The sequence below is a fragment of the Paramisgurnus dabryanus genome, chromosome 1, assembly GCF_030506205.2.
Source record: "Paramisgurnus dabryanus chromosome 1, PD_genome_1.1, whole genome shotgun sequence".
NCBI classification, from domain to species: Eukaryota; Metazoa; Chordata; class Actinopteri; order Cypriniformes; family Cobitidae; genus Paramisgurnus; species Paramisgurnus dabryanus.
In genome coordinates, this window is record NC_133337.1 from 628,998 (window position 1) to 647,462 (window position 18,465).

Consider the following 18,465-nt stretch of genomic DNA (forward strand, 5'->3'; position numbering starts at 1 on the left):
GCCCCTAGCAACCAAATACAGTACCCTAGCAACAGAGTAAACAAAGCCTTATATCTCCATTCTCCGCATCAGAACATCGTAGAGACACGGGGGTTGGACTGTTTTACTTGTGACTCGGAGTGTAATCACTGGGCACATCATTGGCCACTCCCAAGCCACGCCCCTAGCAACCAAATACAGTACCCTAGCAACAGAGTAAACAAAGCCTTATATCTCCACATCAGAACATCGTAGAGACATGGGGGTTGGACCGTTTGACTCATGACTCGGAGGGTAATCACTAGTGGATGCCATTTTTTCCCTAGCAACCAAATACAGTACCCTAGCAACAGAGTAAACAAAGCCTTATATCTCCGCATCAGAACATCGTAGAGACATGGGGTTTGGACCGTTTGACTCGTGACTCGGAGGGTAATCACTAGTGGATGCCATTTTTTTCCCTAGCAACCAAATACAGTACCCTAGCAACAGAGTAAACAAAGCCTTATATCTCCGCATCAGAACATCGTAGAGACACGGGGGTTGGACCGTTTGACTCGTGACTCGGAGGGTAATCACTAGTGGATGCCAATTTTTTCCCTAGCAACCAAATACAGTACCCTAGCAACAGAGTAAACAAAGCCTTATATCTCCGCATCAGAACACGGTAGAGACACAGGGTTTGGACCGTTTGACTCGTGACTCGGAGGGTAATCACTAGTGGATGCCATTTTTTTCCCTAGCAACCAAATACAGTACCCTAGCAACAGAGTAAACAAAGCCTTATATCTCCGCATCAGAACATCGTAGAGACACGGGGGTTGGACCGTTTGACTCATGACTCGGAGGGTAATCACTAGTGGATGCCATTTTTTCCCTAGCAACCAAATACAGTACCCTAGCAACAGAGTAAACAAACCCTTATATCTCCGCATCAGAACATCGTAGAGACACGGGGTTTGGACCGTTTGACTCGTGACTCGGAGTGTAATCACTAGTGGATGCCAATTTTTTCCCTAGCAACCAAATACAGTACCCTAGCAACAGAGTAAACAAAGCCTTATATCTCCGCATCAGAACATCGTAGAGACACGGGGGTTTGACCGTTTGACTCGTGACTCGGAGTGTAATCACTAGTGGATGCCAATTTTCTCCCTAGCAACCAAATACAGTACCCTAGCAACCGAATAAACAAAGCCTTATATCTTCGCATCAGAATATCATAGAGACATGTGGGTTGAATTGTTTTACTTTTGGCTTGGAGTATAATCATATATTGTCCCCCGAAATTTGCCACGGCAAGCACCACTCACATTTTCTTCAGGAAATGTACCTATCTAGTTATGTTGGCTTGACAAAGCCAACATACTGTTATTGTAGTTAAACTTATTATTATTATTATTATTTTTCTTCTGAGACTAAATTTCTGCAGCTAACTCGTCCTACAGCTTTCAAGCTACATCCACCAAATTTTCCACGGACATTCTGACTGGTCTGAAGAAGTGTGCTATGACTTTTTGAAGGGATCCGACTTACAGAATTCCTATAATGGGAAATTAAAATTCCGAAAGTCCCATTGACTTAACATTGGACAAACTTTGACGGGTTCTAGCTGCGAGCGAGAATTTTGTAGAAACTTGTGGGTTACCACATTTGAAGAGGCTGGCAGGCTGTGTAAGAACATACATCACATTGGGGTGTAAGTTTCACCCCTGGGGTGTAAGAGGCCCCCAAAATTTCCCATTGACTTATAATGGGACAGGAATCATGCCCATACAAGGGAATAAAAACGTTCCAGATGGAATATATTCGCTTTACAGTGTCATAGAGACATGGGGGTGGGCTCATTTTACTCAGGCATCCAATCAGTCTCTCAGGATTGTCCCATAGCTATTAAGCCACGCCCATAGCAACCATTTTTGGGCACCCTAGCAACATCTTCCATAGACTGCCATTATAAAATGCCCAGATGGATATCTTTGCAGCAGAGTGTCACAGAGACATGGGGGTGGGCTCATTTTACTCAGGCATCCAATCAGTCTCTGAGGATTCTTATTGAGGTATTAAGCCACGCCCCTAGCAACCAAATATGAGCACCCTAGCAACATAATAAACAAAGCCTTATATCTCTGGATCCGAACATCATAGAGACATGGGGGTTGGGTCTTTTGGTCATGTTAGCCTTATGCTAGCTTCATGCTAAGTCATTCTAGCTTTATGCTAGTTTCATGCTAGCTTTATGCTAATTTAATAATAAATCTTGCTAACTTCATGTTAAATCATGTTAGCATCATGCTAGCTTCATGTTAATTCATATTAACATCATGCTAGCTTTATGCTAATTCATATTAGCATCATGCTAGCTTCATGCTAATTCATGTTAGCATCATGCTAGCTTCATGCTATTTCATGTTAGCATCATGCAAGCTTCATGCTAATTCATGTTAGCACTATCCTAGCTTCATGCTAATTCATGTTAGCTTCATGCTAATTCATGTTAGCATCATGTTGGCTTCATGCTAATTCATGTTAACATCATGCTATTTTCATGCTAATTCATGTTAGCTTCATGCTAATTCATGTTAGCTTCATGTTAGCTTCATGCTAATTCATGTTAGCGTCATGCTAGATTCATGCTAATTCATGTTAGCTTCGTGCTAACTTCATGCTAATTCATGTTAACATCGTGTTAGCTTCATGGTAATTCATGTTAGCATCATGCTAACTTCATGTTAGCTTCGTGCTAGCTTCATGCTAATTCATGTTAGCATCGTGCTAGCTTCATCCTAATTCATGTTAGCTTCGTGCTAGCTTCATGCTAATTCATGTTAACATCGTGCTAGCTTCATGCTAATTCATGTTAGCTTCGTGCTAGCTTCATGCTAATTCATGTTAGCTTCATGCTAGCTTCATGCTAATTCATGTTAGCATCATGCTAGCTTCATGCTAATTCATGTTAGCATCATGCTAGCTTTATGCTAATTCATGTTAGCTTCATGCTAGCTTCATGCTAATTCATGTTAGCATCATGCTAGCTTCATGCTAATTCATGTTAGCTTCATGCTAATTCATGTTAGCTTCGTGCTAGCTTCATGCTAATTCATGTTAGCATCGTGCTAGCTTCATGTTAGCTTCGTGCTAGCTTCATGCTAATTCATGTTCGCATCATGCTAGCTTCATGCTAATTCATGTTAGCATCGTGCTAGCTTCATCCTAATTCATATTAGCTTCGTGCTAGCTTCATGCTAATTCATGTTAGCATCGTGCTAGCTTCATGCTAATTCATGTTAGCTTCGTGCTAGCTTCATGCTAATTCATGTTAGCTTCATGCTAGCTTCATGCTAATTCATGTTAGCTTCATGCTAGCTTCATGCTAATTCATGTTAGCATCGTGCTAGCTTCATCCTAATTCATGTTAGCTTCGTGCTAGCTTCATGCTAATTCATGTTAGCATCGTGCTAGCTTCATGCTAATTCATGTTAGCTTCGTGCTAGCTTCATGCTAATTCATGTTAGCTTCATGCTAGCTTCATGCTAATTCATGTTAGCATCATGCTAGCTTCATGCTAATTCATGTTAGCTTCATGCTAATTCATGTTAGCTTCGTGCTAGCTTCATGCTAATTCATGTTAGCATCGTGCTAGCTTCATGTTAGCTTCGTGCTAGCTTCATGCTAATTCATGTTAGCATCGTGCTAGCTTCATCCTAATTCATGTTAGCTTCGTGCTAGCTTCATGCTAATTCATGTTAGCATCGTGCTAGCTTCATGCTAATTCATGTTAGCTTCGTGCTAGCTTCATGCTAATTCATGTTAGCTTCATGCTAGCTTCATGCTAATTCATGTTAGCTTCATGCTAGCTTCATGCTAATTCATGGTAACATCATGCTAGCTTCATGCTAGCTTCATGCTAATCCATGTTAGCATCATGCTAGCTTCATGCTAATTCATGTTAGCTTCATGCTAATTCTTGTTAGCATCATGCTAGCTTCATGTTAATTCATGTTAGCATCATGCTAACTCATGCTAATTCATGTTAACATCATGTTAACTTAGTGCTAAATCATGTTAACGTCATGCTAACTTAGTGCTAAATCATGTTAACATGCTAACTTTTTGTTAAATCATGTTTACGGAAAGTTAGACTACTAAACTAAACTTGTTTTAAGTTTCTTTCAAACTGTTTTAAACATTTAGGCCAGGCTTTGTCAAGCCAACATAAAGTTTGTCTTCAAACTTTTCTATCTAGTTATTATTATTATTATTCTTTTTCTGGACACTTTTTCGGCGCGTAACTCGTCCCGCACGCTTTGTCGTAGACCCATAAATTAGGGCTCAAATCGACCGGCTTATTGAGGAGAGGTGTGCTATGACTTTTATAAGCGATCGGGTGCAGGATTTCCGAAAGGGGGGCGATAAACCACCCAAAAAATCCCATTGACTTAACATTGCGCCCAACTTTGACGAGTCATAGCTCCGCTCGAGGATTTTGTAGAAACATGTGGGTTACAACATTTGAAGAGGGTGGTAGGCTCTGTAAGAACATGGATCACAATGGGGTGTAAGTTGTACCCCTGGGGTGTAAGAGGTGCCCAAAAGTGCCCCAATGAAAAGTCAATGGGGCAAAATCCCATAGACTTACCATTGCAAAAATTTTGACGGGTCATAGGTCCGAGCCAGGATTTCATAGAAACATGTGGGTTACTAAATTTGAAGAGGGTGCTAGACTCTGTCAGGACGTCCCCCACAATGGGGTGTAAGGTTACCATAGCAACCATTTTGGGCACCCTAGCAACCTATACCATAGACTGCCATTATAAAATGCCCGGATGGATATCTTTGCACCACAGTGTCATAGAGACATGGGGGTGGGCTCATTTTACTCAGGCATCCAATCAGTCTCTCAGGATCCTTACAGACTTACTAAGCCACGCCCCTAGCAACCACTTTTGAGCACCCTAGCAACATAAAATACAAACAGTTATATCTCGGCATCAGAACAGAGTAGAGACACGGGGGTTGGACCGTTTTACTTGTGACTAGGGGTGTAACAATTGGGCACAACATTGGCCACTCCCAAGCCACGCCCCTAGCAACCAAATTTGAGCACCCTAGCAACCGAATAAACAAAGCCTTATATCTCCGCATCAGAACATCGTAGAGACACGGGGTTTGGACCGTTTTACTTGTGACTCGGAGTGTAATCACTGGGCACATAATTGGCCACTCCCAAGCCACGCCCATAGCAACCAAAAACAGTACCCTAGCAACAGAGTAAACAAAGCCTTATATCTCCGCATCAGAACATCGTAGAGACACGGGGGTTGGACCGTTTTACTTGTGACTCGGAGTGTAATCACTGGGCACATAATTGGCCACTCCCAAGCCACGCCCCTAGCAACCAAATACAGTACCCTAGCAACAGAGTAAACAAAGCCTTATATCTCCGCATCAGAACATCGTAGAGACACGGGGGTTGGACCGTTTGACTCGTGACTTGGAGGGTAATCACTAGTGGATGCCATTTTTTTCCCTAGCAACCAAATATAGTACCCTAGCAACAGAGTAAACAAAGCCTTATATCTCCGCATCAGAACATCGTAGAGACACGGGGTTTGGACCGTTTGACTCGTGACTCGGAGGGTAATCACTAGTGGATGCCATTTTTTTCCTTAGCAACCAAATACAGTACCCTAGCAACAGAGTAAACAAAGCCTTATATCTCCGCATCAGAACATCGTAGAGACACGAGGGTTGGACCGTTTGACTCATGACTCGGAGGGTAATCACTAGTGGATGCCAATTTTCTCCCTAGCAACCAAATACATTACCCTAGCAACAGAGTAAACAAAGCCTTTTATCTCCACATCAGAACATCGCAGAGACACGGGGGTTGGACCGTTTGACTCGTATCTCGGAGTGTAATCACTAGTGGATGCCAATTTTTTCCCTAGCAACCAAATACAGTACCCTAGCAACAGAGTAAACAAAGCCTTATATCTCCGCATCAGAACATCGTAGAGACACGGGGGTTTGACCGTTTGACTTGTGACTCGGAGTGTAATCACTAGTGGATGCCAATGTTCTCCCTAGCAACCAAATACAGTACCCTAGCAACCGAATAAACAAAGCCTTATATCTTCGCATCAGAATATCGTAGAGACATGTGGGTTTTATTGTTTTACTTTTGGCTTGGAGTATAATCATATATTGTCCCCCGAAATTTGCCACGGCAAGCACCACTTCACATTTTCTTCAGGAAATGTACCTATCTAGTTATTATTATTCTTCTGATCCCCAAAATTTCTGACTGTAACTCCTCCTAGAGTTTTCAAGCTACATTCACCAAACTTTCCAAAAGTCTTCAGACTGGTCTGACTTAGCGTGCTATGACTTTTCTAATTGATGGGACCTACCGAATTCCTAAACGGGGCGCTCAAACACCACAAATTTTCCATTGACTTAACATTGCGACAAACTTTGACGGGTCATAGCTGCGAGCGAGAAATTTGTAGAAACTTCTGGGTTACCACATTTGAAGAGGCTGGCAGGCTCTGTAAGAACATGCCTCACATTGGGGTGTTAGTTTCACCCCTGGGGCGTAAGGGCCACCCAAATTTCCCCATTGACTTATAATGGGGCAGGGAACATGCCCATATAAGGGAATAAAAGCGTCCCAGATGGAATATCTTCAATTTAGAGTGTCGTAGAGACATGGGGGTGGGCTCATTTTACTCAGTCATCCAATCCGTCTCTTAGGATCACCCCAGAGCTATTAAGCCATGCCCCTAGCAACCATTTTGGGCACCCTAGCAACATCTCCCAACAATGGGGTGTAAGCTGTTCCCCTGGGGTGTAAGAGGTCCCCAAATTTCCCCATAGACTTATAATGGGGCAGGAATCATGCCCATATAAAGAACTAAAAACGTCCCGAATGGGATATCTTTGCAGCGCAGTGTCATAGAGACATGGGGGTGGGCTCATTTTACTCAGGCATCCAATCAGTCCCTTAGGATCCTTATTGAGCTATCAAGCCACGCCCCTAGCAACCATTTTGGGGACCCTAGCATCATCTCCCATAGGCTGCCATTATAAAATGCCCAGATGGATATCTTTGCAGCACAGTGTCACAGAGACATGGGGGTGGGCTCATTTTACTCAGGCATCCAATCAGTCTCTCACCATCCTTATTGAGGTATTAAGCCACACCCCTAGCAACCAAATATGAGCAGCCTAGCAACATAATAAACAAAGCCTTATATCTCTGGATCCGGACATCATAGAGACATGGGGGTTGGGTCTTTGGGTAATATTAGCTTCATGCTAGCTTCATTCTAAGTCATACTAGCTTCGTGCTAGTTTCATGCTAGCTTTATGCTAATTTCATAATAAATCTTGCTAACTTAATGCTAAATCATGCTAGCTTCATGTTAAATCTTGTTAGCTTCATGCTAAATCATGCTAGCTTCATGCTAATCATGCTAGCATCATCTTAATCATGCTAGCATCATGCTAATAATGCTAGGATCATGCTAATTTCATGCTAAATTCATGCTAACTTCATGGTAATCATACTAACATCATGCTAGCTTTCTAGGATCATGCTAATTTCATGCTAAATTCATGCTAACTTCATGCTAATCATGCTAGCATCATGTTAGCTTCATGCTAATCATGCTAGCTTTATGCTAATCATGCTAGCATCATGCTATCTTCATGCTAATCATACTAACATCATGATAGCTTTATGCTAATCATGATAACATCAGGCTAGCTTCATGCTAATCATGCTAGCATCATGCTAATCATGCTAGCTTCATGCTAATCATGCTAGTATCATGATAGCTTCATGTTTATCATGTTAGCATCATGCTAGCTTCATGCTAATCATGCTAGCATCATGCTAATCATGCTAGCATGATAACATCATGCTAATCATGCTAACATCATGCTAGCTTCATGCTAATCATGCTAACATCATGCTAGCTTCATGCTATTCATGCTAGCTTCATGCTTATCATGCTAGCATCATGCTAGCTTCATGCTAATCATGCTACCTTCATGCTAATCATGCTAACATCATGCTAGCTTCATGCTAATCATGCTAGCATCATGCTAGCTTCATGCTAATCATGCTAGCTTCATGCTAGCTTCATGTTAATCATGCTTGCATCATGTTAGCTTCATGCTAATCATGCTAGCATCATGCTAGCTTCATGCTAATCATGCTAGCATCATGCTAGCTTCATGCTAATCATGCTAGCATCATGCTAGCTTCATGCTAATCATGCTAACATCATGCTAGCTTCATGCTAATCATGGTAGCATCATGCTAGCTTCATGCTAATCATGCTAGCATCAAGTTAGCTTCAATGCTAATCATGTTAGCTTCATGTTAATCATGCTAGCTTCATGCTAATCATGCTACCATCATTCTAGCTTCATGCTAATCATGCTAATATCATGCTAGCTTCATGCTAATCATGCTAACATTATGCTAGCTTCAATGTTAATCATGTTAGCTTCATGCTAATCATGCTAACATCATGATAGCTTCATGCTAATCATGTTAACATCATGTTAACTTCATGCTAGCTTCATGCTAATCATGCTAGCTTCATGCTAATCATGCTAACATCATGCTAATCATGCTAGCTTTATGCTAATCATACTAACATCATGTTAGCTTCATGCTAATCATGCTAGCATCATGTAAGCTTCATGATAAATCATGTTAGCTTCATGTTAAATCATGCTAGCGTCATGCTAGCTTCATGCTAGATCATGCTAGCGTCATGCTAAGTCATGCTAAATCATGTTAGCATCATGTTAAATTCATGTTAAATCATGTTAGATTCATGCTAAATCATGTTTGCTTCACACTAAATCATGCTAGCTTTATTGTAAATCATGTTAGCTTTATGATAAATCATGTTAGCTTCATGGTAAATCATGCTAACATCATGCTAAATCATGCTAGCTTCATGCTAAATCATGCTAGCTTCATGCTAAATTAGATTAGATTAGATTAGATTCAACTTTATTGTCACTGCACATGTAGGTACAAGGCAACGAAATGCAGTTAGCATCTAACCAGAAGTGCAATAAGCAGTAAGTACAGAATAAAGGTCTATAATATGTACAATAACTATACAGGTAAGTATTATGGACATAATTTACAGATATTAAATACTATAAGCACGATATACAGATAGGTGTACTATGAACATACTATACAGATGGGCTATGTAAAAGTGTATGTACACTATAGGCAGAACTATGAACATAATTTACAGTATTGCAATGGACAGTAAAGTGCATAGAAAATATTACAATGTGCAAATGGATTATACAGTGTTCCTGGATGAACAGACAGTAGTGCAAGTAGTAACAAGTTACTTTTTTTTTTTCTTGTTGTGAATAAATAAATAAATCAGAGTGTTGAAGAGGGCGAGGAGTCTATGTGTGGTGTGGGGGGTGTTGAGGGGTGTCAGAGGGCAGAGTTCAGCAAGGAGACAGCTTTGGGGAAAAAGCTGTTCCTGAATCTTGTGGTCCTTGTTCGGAGGCTCCTGAAACGCCTCCCGGAGGGGAGGAGGTTAAACAGTCCGTGGTCAGGGTGAGAGGAGTCCTTGAGAATGCTGCGAGCTCGACGTAGACAGCGTTTCCTCTGGATGTCCTCAAGAGCAGGAAGTGGTGTCCCTGTGATGCGCTGGGCAGTTTTCGCCACCCTCTGCAGTGCTTTGCGGTCAGCCACTGAGCAGTTCCCATACCAGACTGTGATGCAACTGGTCAGGATGCTCTCGATCGCACACCGGTAGAAGTTCACCAGGATGGATGAAGACAGCTGGTTCTTCTTCAGTGTCCTGAGGAAGAAAAGGCGCTGGTGAGCCTTCTTGACCAGGCTGGAGGTGTTTATGGCCCAGGACAGTTCCTCCGAGATGGTGGTTCCCAGGAACTTGAAGCTGGAGACACGTTCAACAGCCAGCCCGTTAATGTGGATGGGGTCATGCGTGCTTCCATTCTTCTTCCTGAAGTCCACAATGAGCTCCTTGGTCTTATTGGTGTTAAGGATCAGGTTATTGTCAGCGCACCATGTGGCCAGGTGCTGTACCTCTTCCCTGTAGGCAGTCTCATCATTGTCACTGATGAGGCCAATCACCGTGGTGTCATCTGCAAACTTAATGATGGAGTTGGATCCATGCACAGGCTTGCAGTCGTGGGTGTAAAGGGAGTAGAGGAATGGGCTCAGCACACAGCCCTGTGGTACGCCAGTATTAAGTGTGATGGTGGTGGAGTGGGTGTGACCTGAGCGAACATGCTGAGGCCGGTTGGTCAGAAAGTCCATAACCCAGTTGCAGAGGGAGGTGTTGATATCCAGGTCTCCAAGTTTTGTGGTCAGCTTGGAGGGAATGACGGTGTTAAATGCTGAACTGAAGTCAACAAACAACATCCTAACATACGTGTTGTTATTGTCCAGGTGTGTGAGTGCAGAGTGCAGCACTGTGCATACTGCATCCTCTGTGCTCCTATTTCTGCGGTAAGCAAATTGGTGTGGGTCCAGTGTGGGTGGGAGGCAGTCTTTGAGATGTGCTAGGACCAGTCGCTCGAAGCACTTCATAATGATGGGGGTGAGTGCTACGGGGCGATAGTCATTCAGGCACGTTGGGGAGGAGTGTTTCGGTACTGGCACAATGGATGTGGACTTAAAACATGTTGGCACAGTTGCTGGGTGAGGGACAGGTTGAAAATGTCTGTGAAGACCCCTGCAAGCTGCTCTGCACATGCCCTAAGCACACGTCCGGGAATGCCATCCGGGCCAGCAGCCTTGCGTGCGTTGATCCGGCTCAGTGCAGTGTGGACATCTGAGGGGGTGAGTTTAAGGGGTTGGTGGTCTGCTGAGGGTGAGATTTTGGTGGCCGTCTCCTTGCTGTTGCTGTTGAAGCGAGCATAAAAGTCATTTAGCTCGTTAAGGAAGGAGACGTCCGTGACTGTTGGTGTGGAGTTGCTTGACTTGTAGTCACCGATGATCTGGATGCCCTGCCACATACGTCGGGGGTCAGAGTTGGAAAAGTGTTCCTCTACCTTCAGCTTGTAGCAGTACTTGGCCTTTTTGATGCCCCTTTTCAGGTTAGCCCTGGATTTACTGTAGGCCTGAGCGTCATCTGACCTGAAGGCAGCGTTGCGATCTTTCAGCAGAAGTCGAACCTCCTTGTTCATCCATGGCTTCTGATTAGGGTATGTTGTTATCTGTTTTTCTGTTGTTACACTGTCAATGGTGGAGTTGATGTGATCCAGTACAGAGGAGGTGTAGATATCAATGTCAGTGTGAGAGCCACAGGCCGCCTGTGAAGCAAACATACTCCAGTCAGTGTGTTGAAACCTGTCTTGAAGTAAAGAGTCTGCTCCAGTTGGCCACACTTTGATGGTCCTCACTGATGGCTTCACACGGTTGATGAGGGGTGAATACTTAGGGGTGAGAAACAAAGAAAGGTGATCAGACTGTCCGAGGTGGGGGAGGGGGCTCGCGATGTAAGCTCCATTAATGTTTGTATAAACATGATCCAAAGTTTTGTCTCCTCTGGTGTGGCAGGAAACATGCTGGTGAAATTTGGGGAGTACTGTTTTTAATTTGCAGTGATTAAAATCACCCGCGACAATAAAAGCAGCCTCTGGGTGAGCAGTCTGTTGTTTACTAATGGCTGCATGAAGTTCGTTCAAAGCAAGCTTGGCATTAGCATCTGGTGCAATATAGACTGCGGTTATTATGGTGGAAGTGAACTCCCATGGCAGATAAAAAGGTCTACATTTAACCATGAGAAACTCTAGGTTAGCTGAGCAGTGTCTCCCAACAATGACAGTGTTCGTACACCAAGCTTTGTTGACATAAATGCACAATCCACCACCTCTTGTCTTGCCGGAGTCATCTGCCGTTCTATCTGCCCGGAGCGTGTGGCGTCCTGCTAGCTCAATAGCATTGTTGGGTACGTCGCTGTGTAGCCATGTTTCCGTGAAAACCATGATATTGCAGTCCATAAGTCTCTTACTGTGGGTGATGCGGAGTCGTAACTCATCCATTTTGTTCACCAGTGACCGCACATTAGCGAGGAAAATGCTGGGTAAAGAGAGCCGGAGCGGTGCTAGCTTTAGCTTGGCTCTTAGACCTCCGCGCTTCCCCCGCCTTTGTTTACGATCTCGACGCCGCCTGCGAGCACTTCCGCCCGGCCGGGTAGAGTGCGAAGCCTCGGTTGTTCTAGCGATCTCAGGGATGAGTCGAAGATTGGTGATAAAACTGCTGGTAAAGCCTCACCGATATCCAAAAGCTCCTGTCGGGTGTATGATGTTAAAGCAAAGCTGTTCAGTACGAACAGACCCGAGATGAGCAGGAATAATACTGCAAAATTGCAAAAACTGGAGAGACGCTGAGCCTCGCGATGTGTTCGCGCCGCCATCTTGTCATTGCTAGCTTCATGCTAAATCATGCTAGCTTCATGCTAAATCATGCTAGCATCATGCTAGCTTCATGCTTATCATGTTAGCATCATGCTAACTTCATGTTAATCATGGTAGCATCATGCTAGCTTCATGCTAATTATGCGAACATCATGCTAGCTTCGTGCTAATCATGTTAGCATCGTGCTAATCATGTTAGCATCGTGCTAATCATGCTAGTTTCATGCTAGCTTCATGCTAATCATGCTAGCATCATGCTAGCTTTATGTTTATCATGCTAGCATCATGTTAGCTTCATGGTAATCATGCTAACATCATGCTAGCTTCATGCTAATCATGCTAGCATCATGCTAATCATGCTAGCTTCATGCTAGCTTAATGTTAATCATGTTAACATCATGCTAGCTTCATGTTAATCATGCTAGTATCATGCTAATCATGCTAGCATCATGTTAGCTTCATGCTGCTCATGCTAGCCTCATGGTAGCTTCATGCTAATCATGCTAGCATCATGCTAGCTTCATGCTAATCATGCTAGCATCATGCTAAATCATGTTAGCTTCATATTTCATCATGATAACTTTTTTAAATCATGCTAGCTTCACACTAAAACATGTCAACAGCAAGTTAAACTACTAGACTAAATTTCTTTTACATTTCTGTCAATCAACTTTTTGCATTTTCACGCACTGGTAATTCCTTGGTAATTGCATATCTAGTTCTTATTTAATCATTTATTAGACTTATTTAACTTAAATGCACTGTAAGTCACTTTGGATGAAAGTGTCTGCCAAATACATACATATAATAAAAATGTAAAAATAATGATGGAAATTAAGCTGTAAACCAGAGATTGAACTTGCATTGCCCACATGGTTATGTGCTAAAGAAACAATGCCATCCTAAATGAATGTACCTTAAAAAAATAATTTCGCTTGTAGATGCACTAAATGTTCAAATTATATACATTTTAAGGGGTAGTTTACCCAAAACTGAAACTTCGCTATTCATTTTATCACCTTAAAGTTTTTCCAAACTTGTAATTGTTCCAAAAGTCTCTAATAAGCAAAATCATTGGTGCTTTTACCGGACCGACCATCCCACTCAAGACCATCTGATTCGGCTTGTAACCAAAGTTTTGTAGTCATATCAGGGACCTGCTGGCAGGCAGTAGGCTAGTTGTTAACAGCAAGGAGCATCGCTTTAGAAGCATCAGCAGGAACCTGATGGAAAATGAAAGAGCTTCATTCACTGCCATTCTTTTCCTCCCTGGAGACTGTACTGAAGTCTGTCTGCAGCCTGCCAACCATCTGCTTGACTTCCTCTATCACAGCCATCAACCACTGCTGCTGATGATGGCGTATTTTAGGTGAAAAACACCTACCTGATTTGAGGATCCATGACACTAAAAGGGAAAGTGAAATTGCTTAAAGTTTGAGAGTAAATCCTTTTCTCTCTTTCTCATATACATTCTCAGCATTTACAGTAATTAGTAAATGTAAATTTATATTTGTGCATTTGGCAGATGCGTTTATCCAAAGCAACTTGAAATGCATTAAAGCTATACTGTTTTTATCAGTATTTGTGGGAATCAAACCCACAGCCTTTTGTGCTGTATGCATGTGAGCCACAAAAGCGGTACGAGTTCTAGTTTCCTAATATTTATACAGTCTGTTTATTAAAAAAATACACACTTACATAAGCATGTGTCAAACGCCTGCATAATCTGTGTGTGTGTGTGTGTGTGTGTGTGTGTGTGTGTGTGTGTGTGTGTGTGTGTGTGTGTGTGTGTGTGTGTGTGTGTGTGTGTGTGTGTGTGTGTGTGTGTGTGTGAGAATGTGTGTGCCTGGTAATTATCACGTCGTGGGGACCAATTGTCCCCACAAAATAGGATTTTGATTTTGATGTCCCCATGAGGAAACAAGCTTATAAATCAAACAAAATGATGTTTCTTGAAAATGTGAAGTAGTAGAAGGATTTGTGTGATGGTTGAGGTTAGGGAATGGGGTAGGTAAGGGGAATAGAATATAGACGGTTTCAGCAATAATAACATAAACAAGCGGCTGTCGCGGTCCGCACGTAACTTCCGGTAAACTCCGCTAATAATACATAACAACAAAGTACTTTAAACGTAGTTTATTTATATAACAAGCAAAAAAACAACACATAGATTACCTAGGAAACCAAAACATGTGTTATTTTCGACGAGGCATTTGTTCAAGAGATCAGTTTAGCAACTAGTCAAAACGAAACCGGAAGTAAGGTTCGGATCCAGACGTGTATCACGTGCATCAGATGAAACCGTCTATACAGTTTGTATGGTATAAACAGTGTTGGGGAAAGTAACTTTTAAAAGTAATGCATTACAATATTAAGTTACTCCTAAAAAAAGTAAGTAATTGCGTTACTTAGTTACTTTTCATGGAAAGTAATGCTTACGTTACTTTTTAGTTACTTTTGTGTTACTTTTTCTTGGCTGAGGCTTGATCTCTTTGAAGCCTTGCAGGTTCTGCATTAAGAAATTGCATATTTCATCACAAGAATGTCGAGCTCTGGCCTGCCATCTCAGTTTCTGACTCAAACTGTTACAACACAGGCGTGTACACATAGAGTGCATAATGTGACTACGTTTAGTTTAATTCAGTACATCATTTTTTTATTCGAATAAATTAAACTAAAAAGTAACTTGCATTACTTTTTTTAAAAAGTAACTCAAATATAACATGCACATTTAAAAAGTAATGCATTACTTTACTCGTTACTTCAAAAAAGTAATATTATTACGTAATGCACGTTACTTGTAATGCGTTACCCCCAACACTGGGTATAAAATGCATTACCTCTATGGAATGTCCCCACAAAACATGGAAACCAGAATGTGTGTTTGTGTGTGTGTGTGTGTGTGTGTGTGTGTGTGTGTGTGTGTGTGTGTGTGTGTGTGTGTGTGTGTGTGTGTGTGTGTGTGTGTGTGTGTGTTGAGAGAGAGAGATAAAAGAATTTGTTTGTCTTTATACACAATCTCTTGTGAGGGTTTAGTTTAACATGGACCAAATTGTTTATGTGTATGGAAAACTCATTGTTTTCCAGTTCCTTTACTGTGTATTCCTTATATAGTTTTGTATATGCATAGGTAGGCGTGTATGTTGGCAGGGCTGGTCTGGGCTCTACTGCAGCTGTTCTCGTGAAATTCTTGCAGAATTGGGTAATTGCCTGAAATGAGGTTTAGCTGTGGGTCTTTTTAAGACTTGCAGTCGATTTCAGATCTGAACAATTAACTTTTAGCTGCCTGTGTGCGCTTATTTAATTACAGTTCTTAACAGAAGAATATTGGCTGCTTTTGAATCCCATGAAGGGCCCCCAAAGATTCATGGGTCCTCGGTCTGTACCAAACACAATAGATCAAGAAACAGGATTAGAAAGTGACTCGCTGTCACTTTATGCATGCGTGTGTTCACTCTCTCTTCAGCGGTGTAATTTTTAAAGGTCACATTCTTTCTGATCCTATTTTTTAAACCCTAGTTAGTGTGTAATATTGCTATAATAGCATAAATAATACCTGTAAAATGATAAAGCGCAAAGTTCACTGCCAGGCAATATATTTTCTTTAACAGAATTCGTCTTTCAAAGCCTACAGCGAATGGCCGGTTTGGACTACAGCCCGCTACTTCCTGGTTTAATGATGTCAGTAGAACAGTTTTTTGACTAAACTCCGCCCACAGGAATATGTCAGTCGCCAGCTAAGCTAACGGCAAGCTAAGCTGCTATTGAATCACAACACACTTAACAAACTACACAATAAGAACTCGTTACGTATTTCTGAAGAAGGGACTTCATAAAACAATGAAGACATCAGCCCGTTTTAAGGACAGTGAAAACAGCGGTACAGATAAGAAAATTGTGTGAAAAATGCCAAGTTTTTTTTACACATGAAACATAAACACGTATTATATTGCGCACTGTAAACACAATCAAAGCTGCAAAAACACAGGAACAGGACCTTTAAATGTTCTGGCTGCATATGAGAAGACAAGATTACATATATTAGTACTATTGTGTGTGTGTGTATATATTATTGAAAAGAGAGGAAGAATATTGTATTGGAGGAAGGGTGTAAATGTACAGATATATAGAACTATGTTCTTTACCTAGTTGACGAAAGCTGATCACTTTCACATAGATTAACTGATAACTCCAGTAGCCCAACATTTACATTTGTGGTCAGTCCATAAACACAGCAGTCAGACAGCCATAAACCATACTGACAGTGAGTTGAGTTAAGGGCCAGTGAGCTTTCTCAATGTTTACATTAAAGCCGACAATTTGGAATAGTGCCGAAAAACACGCGCTCACCCCATGTCCGTTACCAGCGTGTATGGTCTCTTTCTCCGGGGTATGTCTTCTATGTGTGTGTGTGTTTAATTTCGTGGAATTCTGCCTTGGGGGGATGGGCTTCTAAAATCCTCCAGATGTGGAGTGTGTCAACTATGGGATCATTTTAACATTTGCGCCTCTGGCAAAAACAAGCCGAGAAAATAAGTAGAAAAGTAAAAAGACAAGACGAGAGGAAGTGAGTTAGTAGGGGGGAGAAAAGGAGAGGGTGAGAGTATGTGCAGTTAAAAGTAGATGAGAAAAACGGAGATAAGGGGAGAAGAAGGAGAAATGAGGAGAGCATGGGAGAAGATAGGGAAGAGGAAAAGACAGGAGAGTGGGGAGACGGAGGAGAGGTGGAAGAGAGAGAAGAGATTAAAGAATGATGTACGTTTTAAGGGGGATGGGGAAATGAAAGTATAGAGCAGCAGGGACATAAATCTCGTTTCCTCTTTGCCTCTTAGTTCCATCTTTCAGTTCTACTCCTTGTTTGATTTGCAAAGAAATGATTAAAGATCAAGCAATAAGGATTCACAGTTCACACTTTATACTAACTGTTGACAACACAAGTGTGTTAAAATAAAGAATCTCAACTGATGTCATGCGTAACTTCTTAATGGATGGTTAATGGGAGATTTGTTGTATTGTTGTGTTGCAGGTGTCTGGAATTGTTGGGAGAGCCGATGTGTTAGCCAGCATGTTGTTCCTTCTGGCCTTTCTCTCCTATATTAGGTAACAATGTTGTTGGCATTATAAGCATGCATTGACCTCATAGTAAAATTGCATAATTGCATTGATTACTAAATTTAATAAGCAATTACAATTATAGTAATTACTATCATTTATTTTCATTTGCATTTATAATTTACAATCCAATAAAACATTGTGGGAAAGTAAAACCTGGTTTATTTTCCAGTATTTTACTATGATGTAATTTCTCTTTACAGTTTATATAATTATAACTAAACAGTTCAAATAATCTTAATTGATCTTATCAAACTAAATGATGGCTAAAAACATAATGCATTTAATACTTTTGATATATAAAGTTGCACTCCCACTTGCCATCTTTCTACCAGCCGATTTATTTTTATACAATTATTAAATCTTTTTCAAATGCTCTCTCCTCTTAAGAGACACATTTTTTCTGACTTTACATTGTTTTTTCAGGAGTGTGTCAGTAAACAGGACGGCTGACGCTTTCCCATCGACAGTGTCGGTCCTGTCGTTGTCTCTCAGTCTGTTTCTGGGCACATGCGCCATGCTGGTGAAAGAGACGGGCATCACTGTGTTTGGTGTCTGCGTGCTCTACGATTTCCTGGTGATCAGCCGTAAGCCCTTCATCTTGTAAGTTAATGCACTTTTGTTTGTTTAAGTTATTAAGTGAAAAGGTTATTCACAGTGATGCCATAGAATAACCATTTTTGGTTCCTTCAAGAACCATTTCTGTCTTAGCTTTTAATCTTTGTTAACTGCCTTTGTTAAGCACAAAGAAACAGAAAGGGATTATAATGGTTCTTTATTAGCAAAACAAATGTTACTTTTATGGGATCGTGAAGCACCTTCATTTTTAAGTGTGTATGACCTGCCAGGGAATTACTTGATGCTAATTATTGAGAGCTACAGTAGTATCACTCTGGCTTCGAGCAACTAATATTTAACAAAGCAGCA

General features: G+C 41.5%; 1 protein-coding gene across 5 annotated transcripts in view; it reads left to right on the forward strand.

Moving 5' to 3' along the window:
- tmtc1 (transmembrane O-mannosyltransferase targeting cadherins 1) overlaps positions 1 to 18,465 on the forward strand; it is a 314,969-nt gene that overhangs the window by 76,146 nt on the left and 220,358 nt on the right. For 3 of the 5 annotated variants that reach the window (XM_065265568.2, XM_073815028.1, XM_065265570.2), the window contains 2 exons: positions 17,453 to 17,526; positions 17,965 to 18,141. In XM_065265568.2, the coding sequence (XP_065121640.1) occupies positions 17,453 to 17,526; positions 17,965 to 18,141 (251 nt within the window). Of the gene's footprint in view, positions 1 to 17,452; positions 17,527 to 17,954; positions 18,142 to 18,465 lie in introns of all 5 variants that reach the window. The other 2 variants (XM_073815006.1, XM_073815016.1) reach the window with 1 other exon arrangement.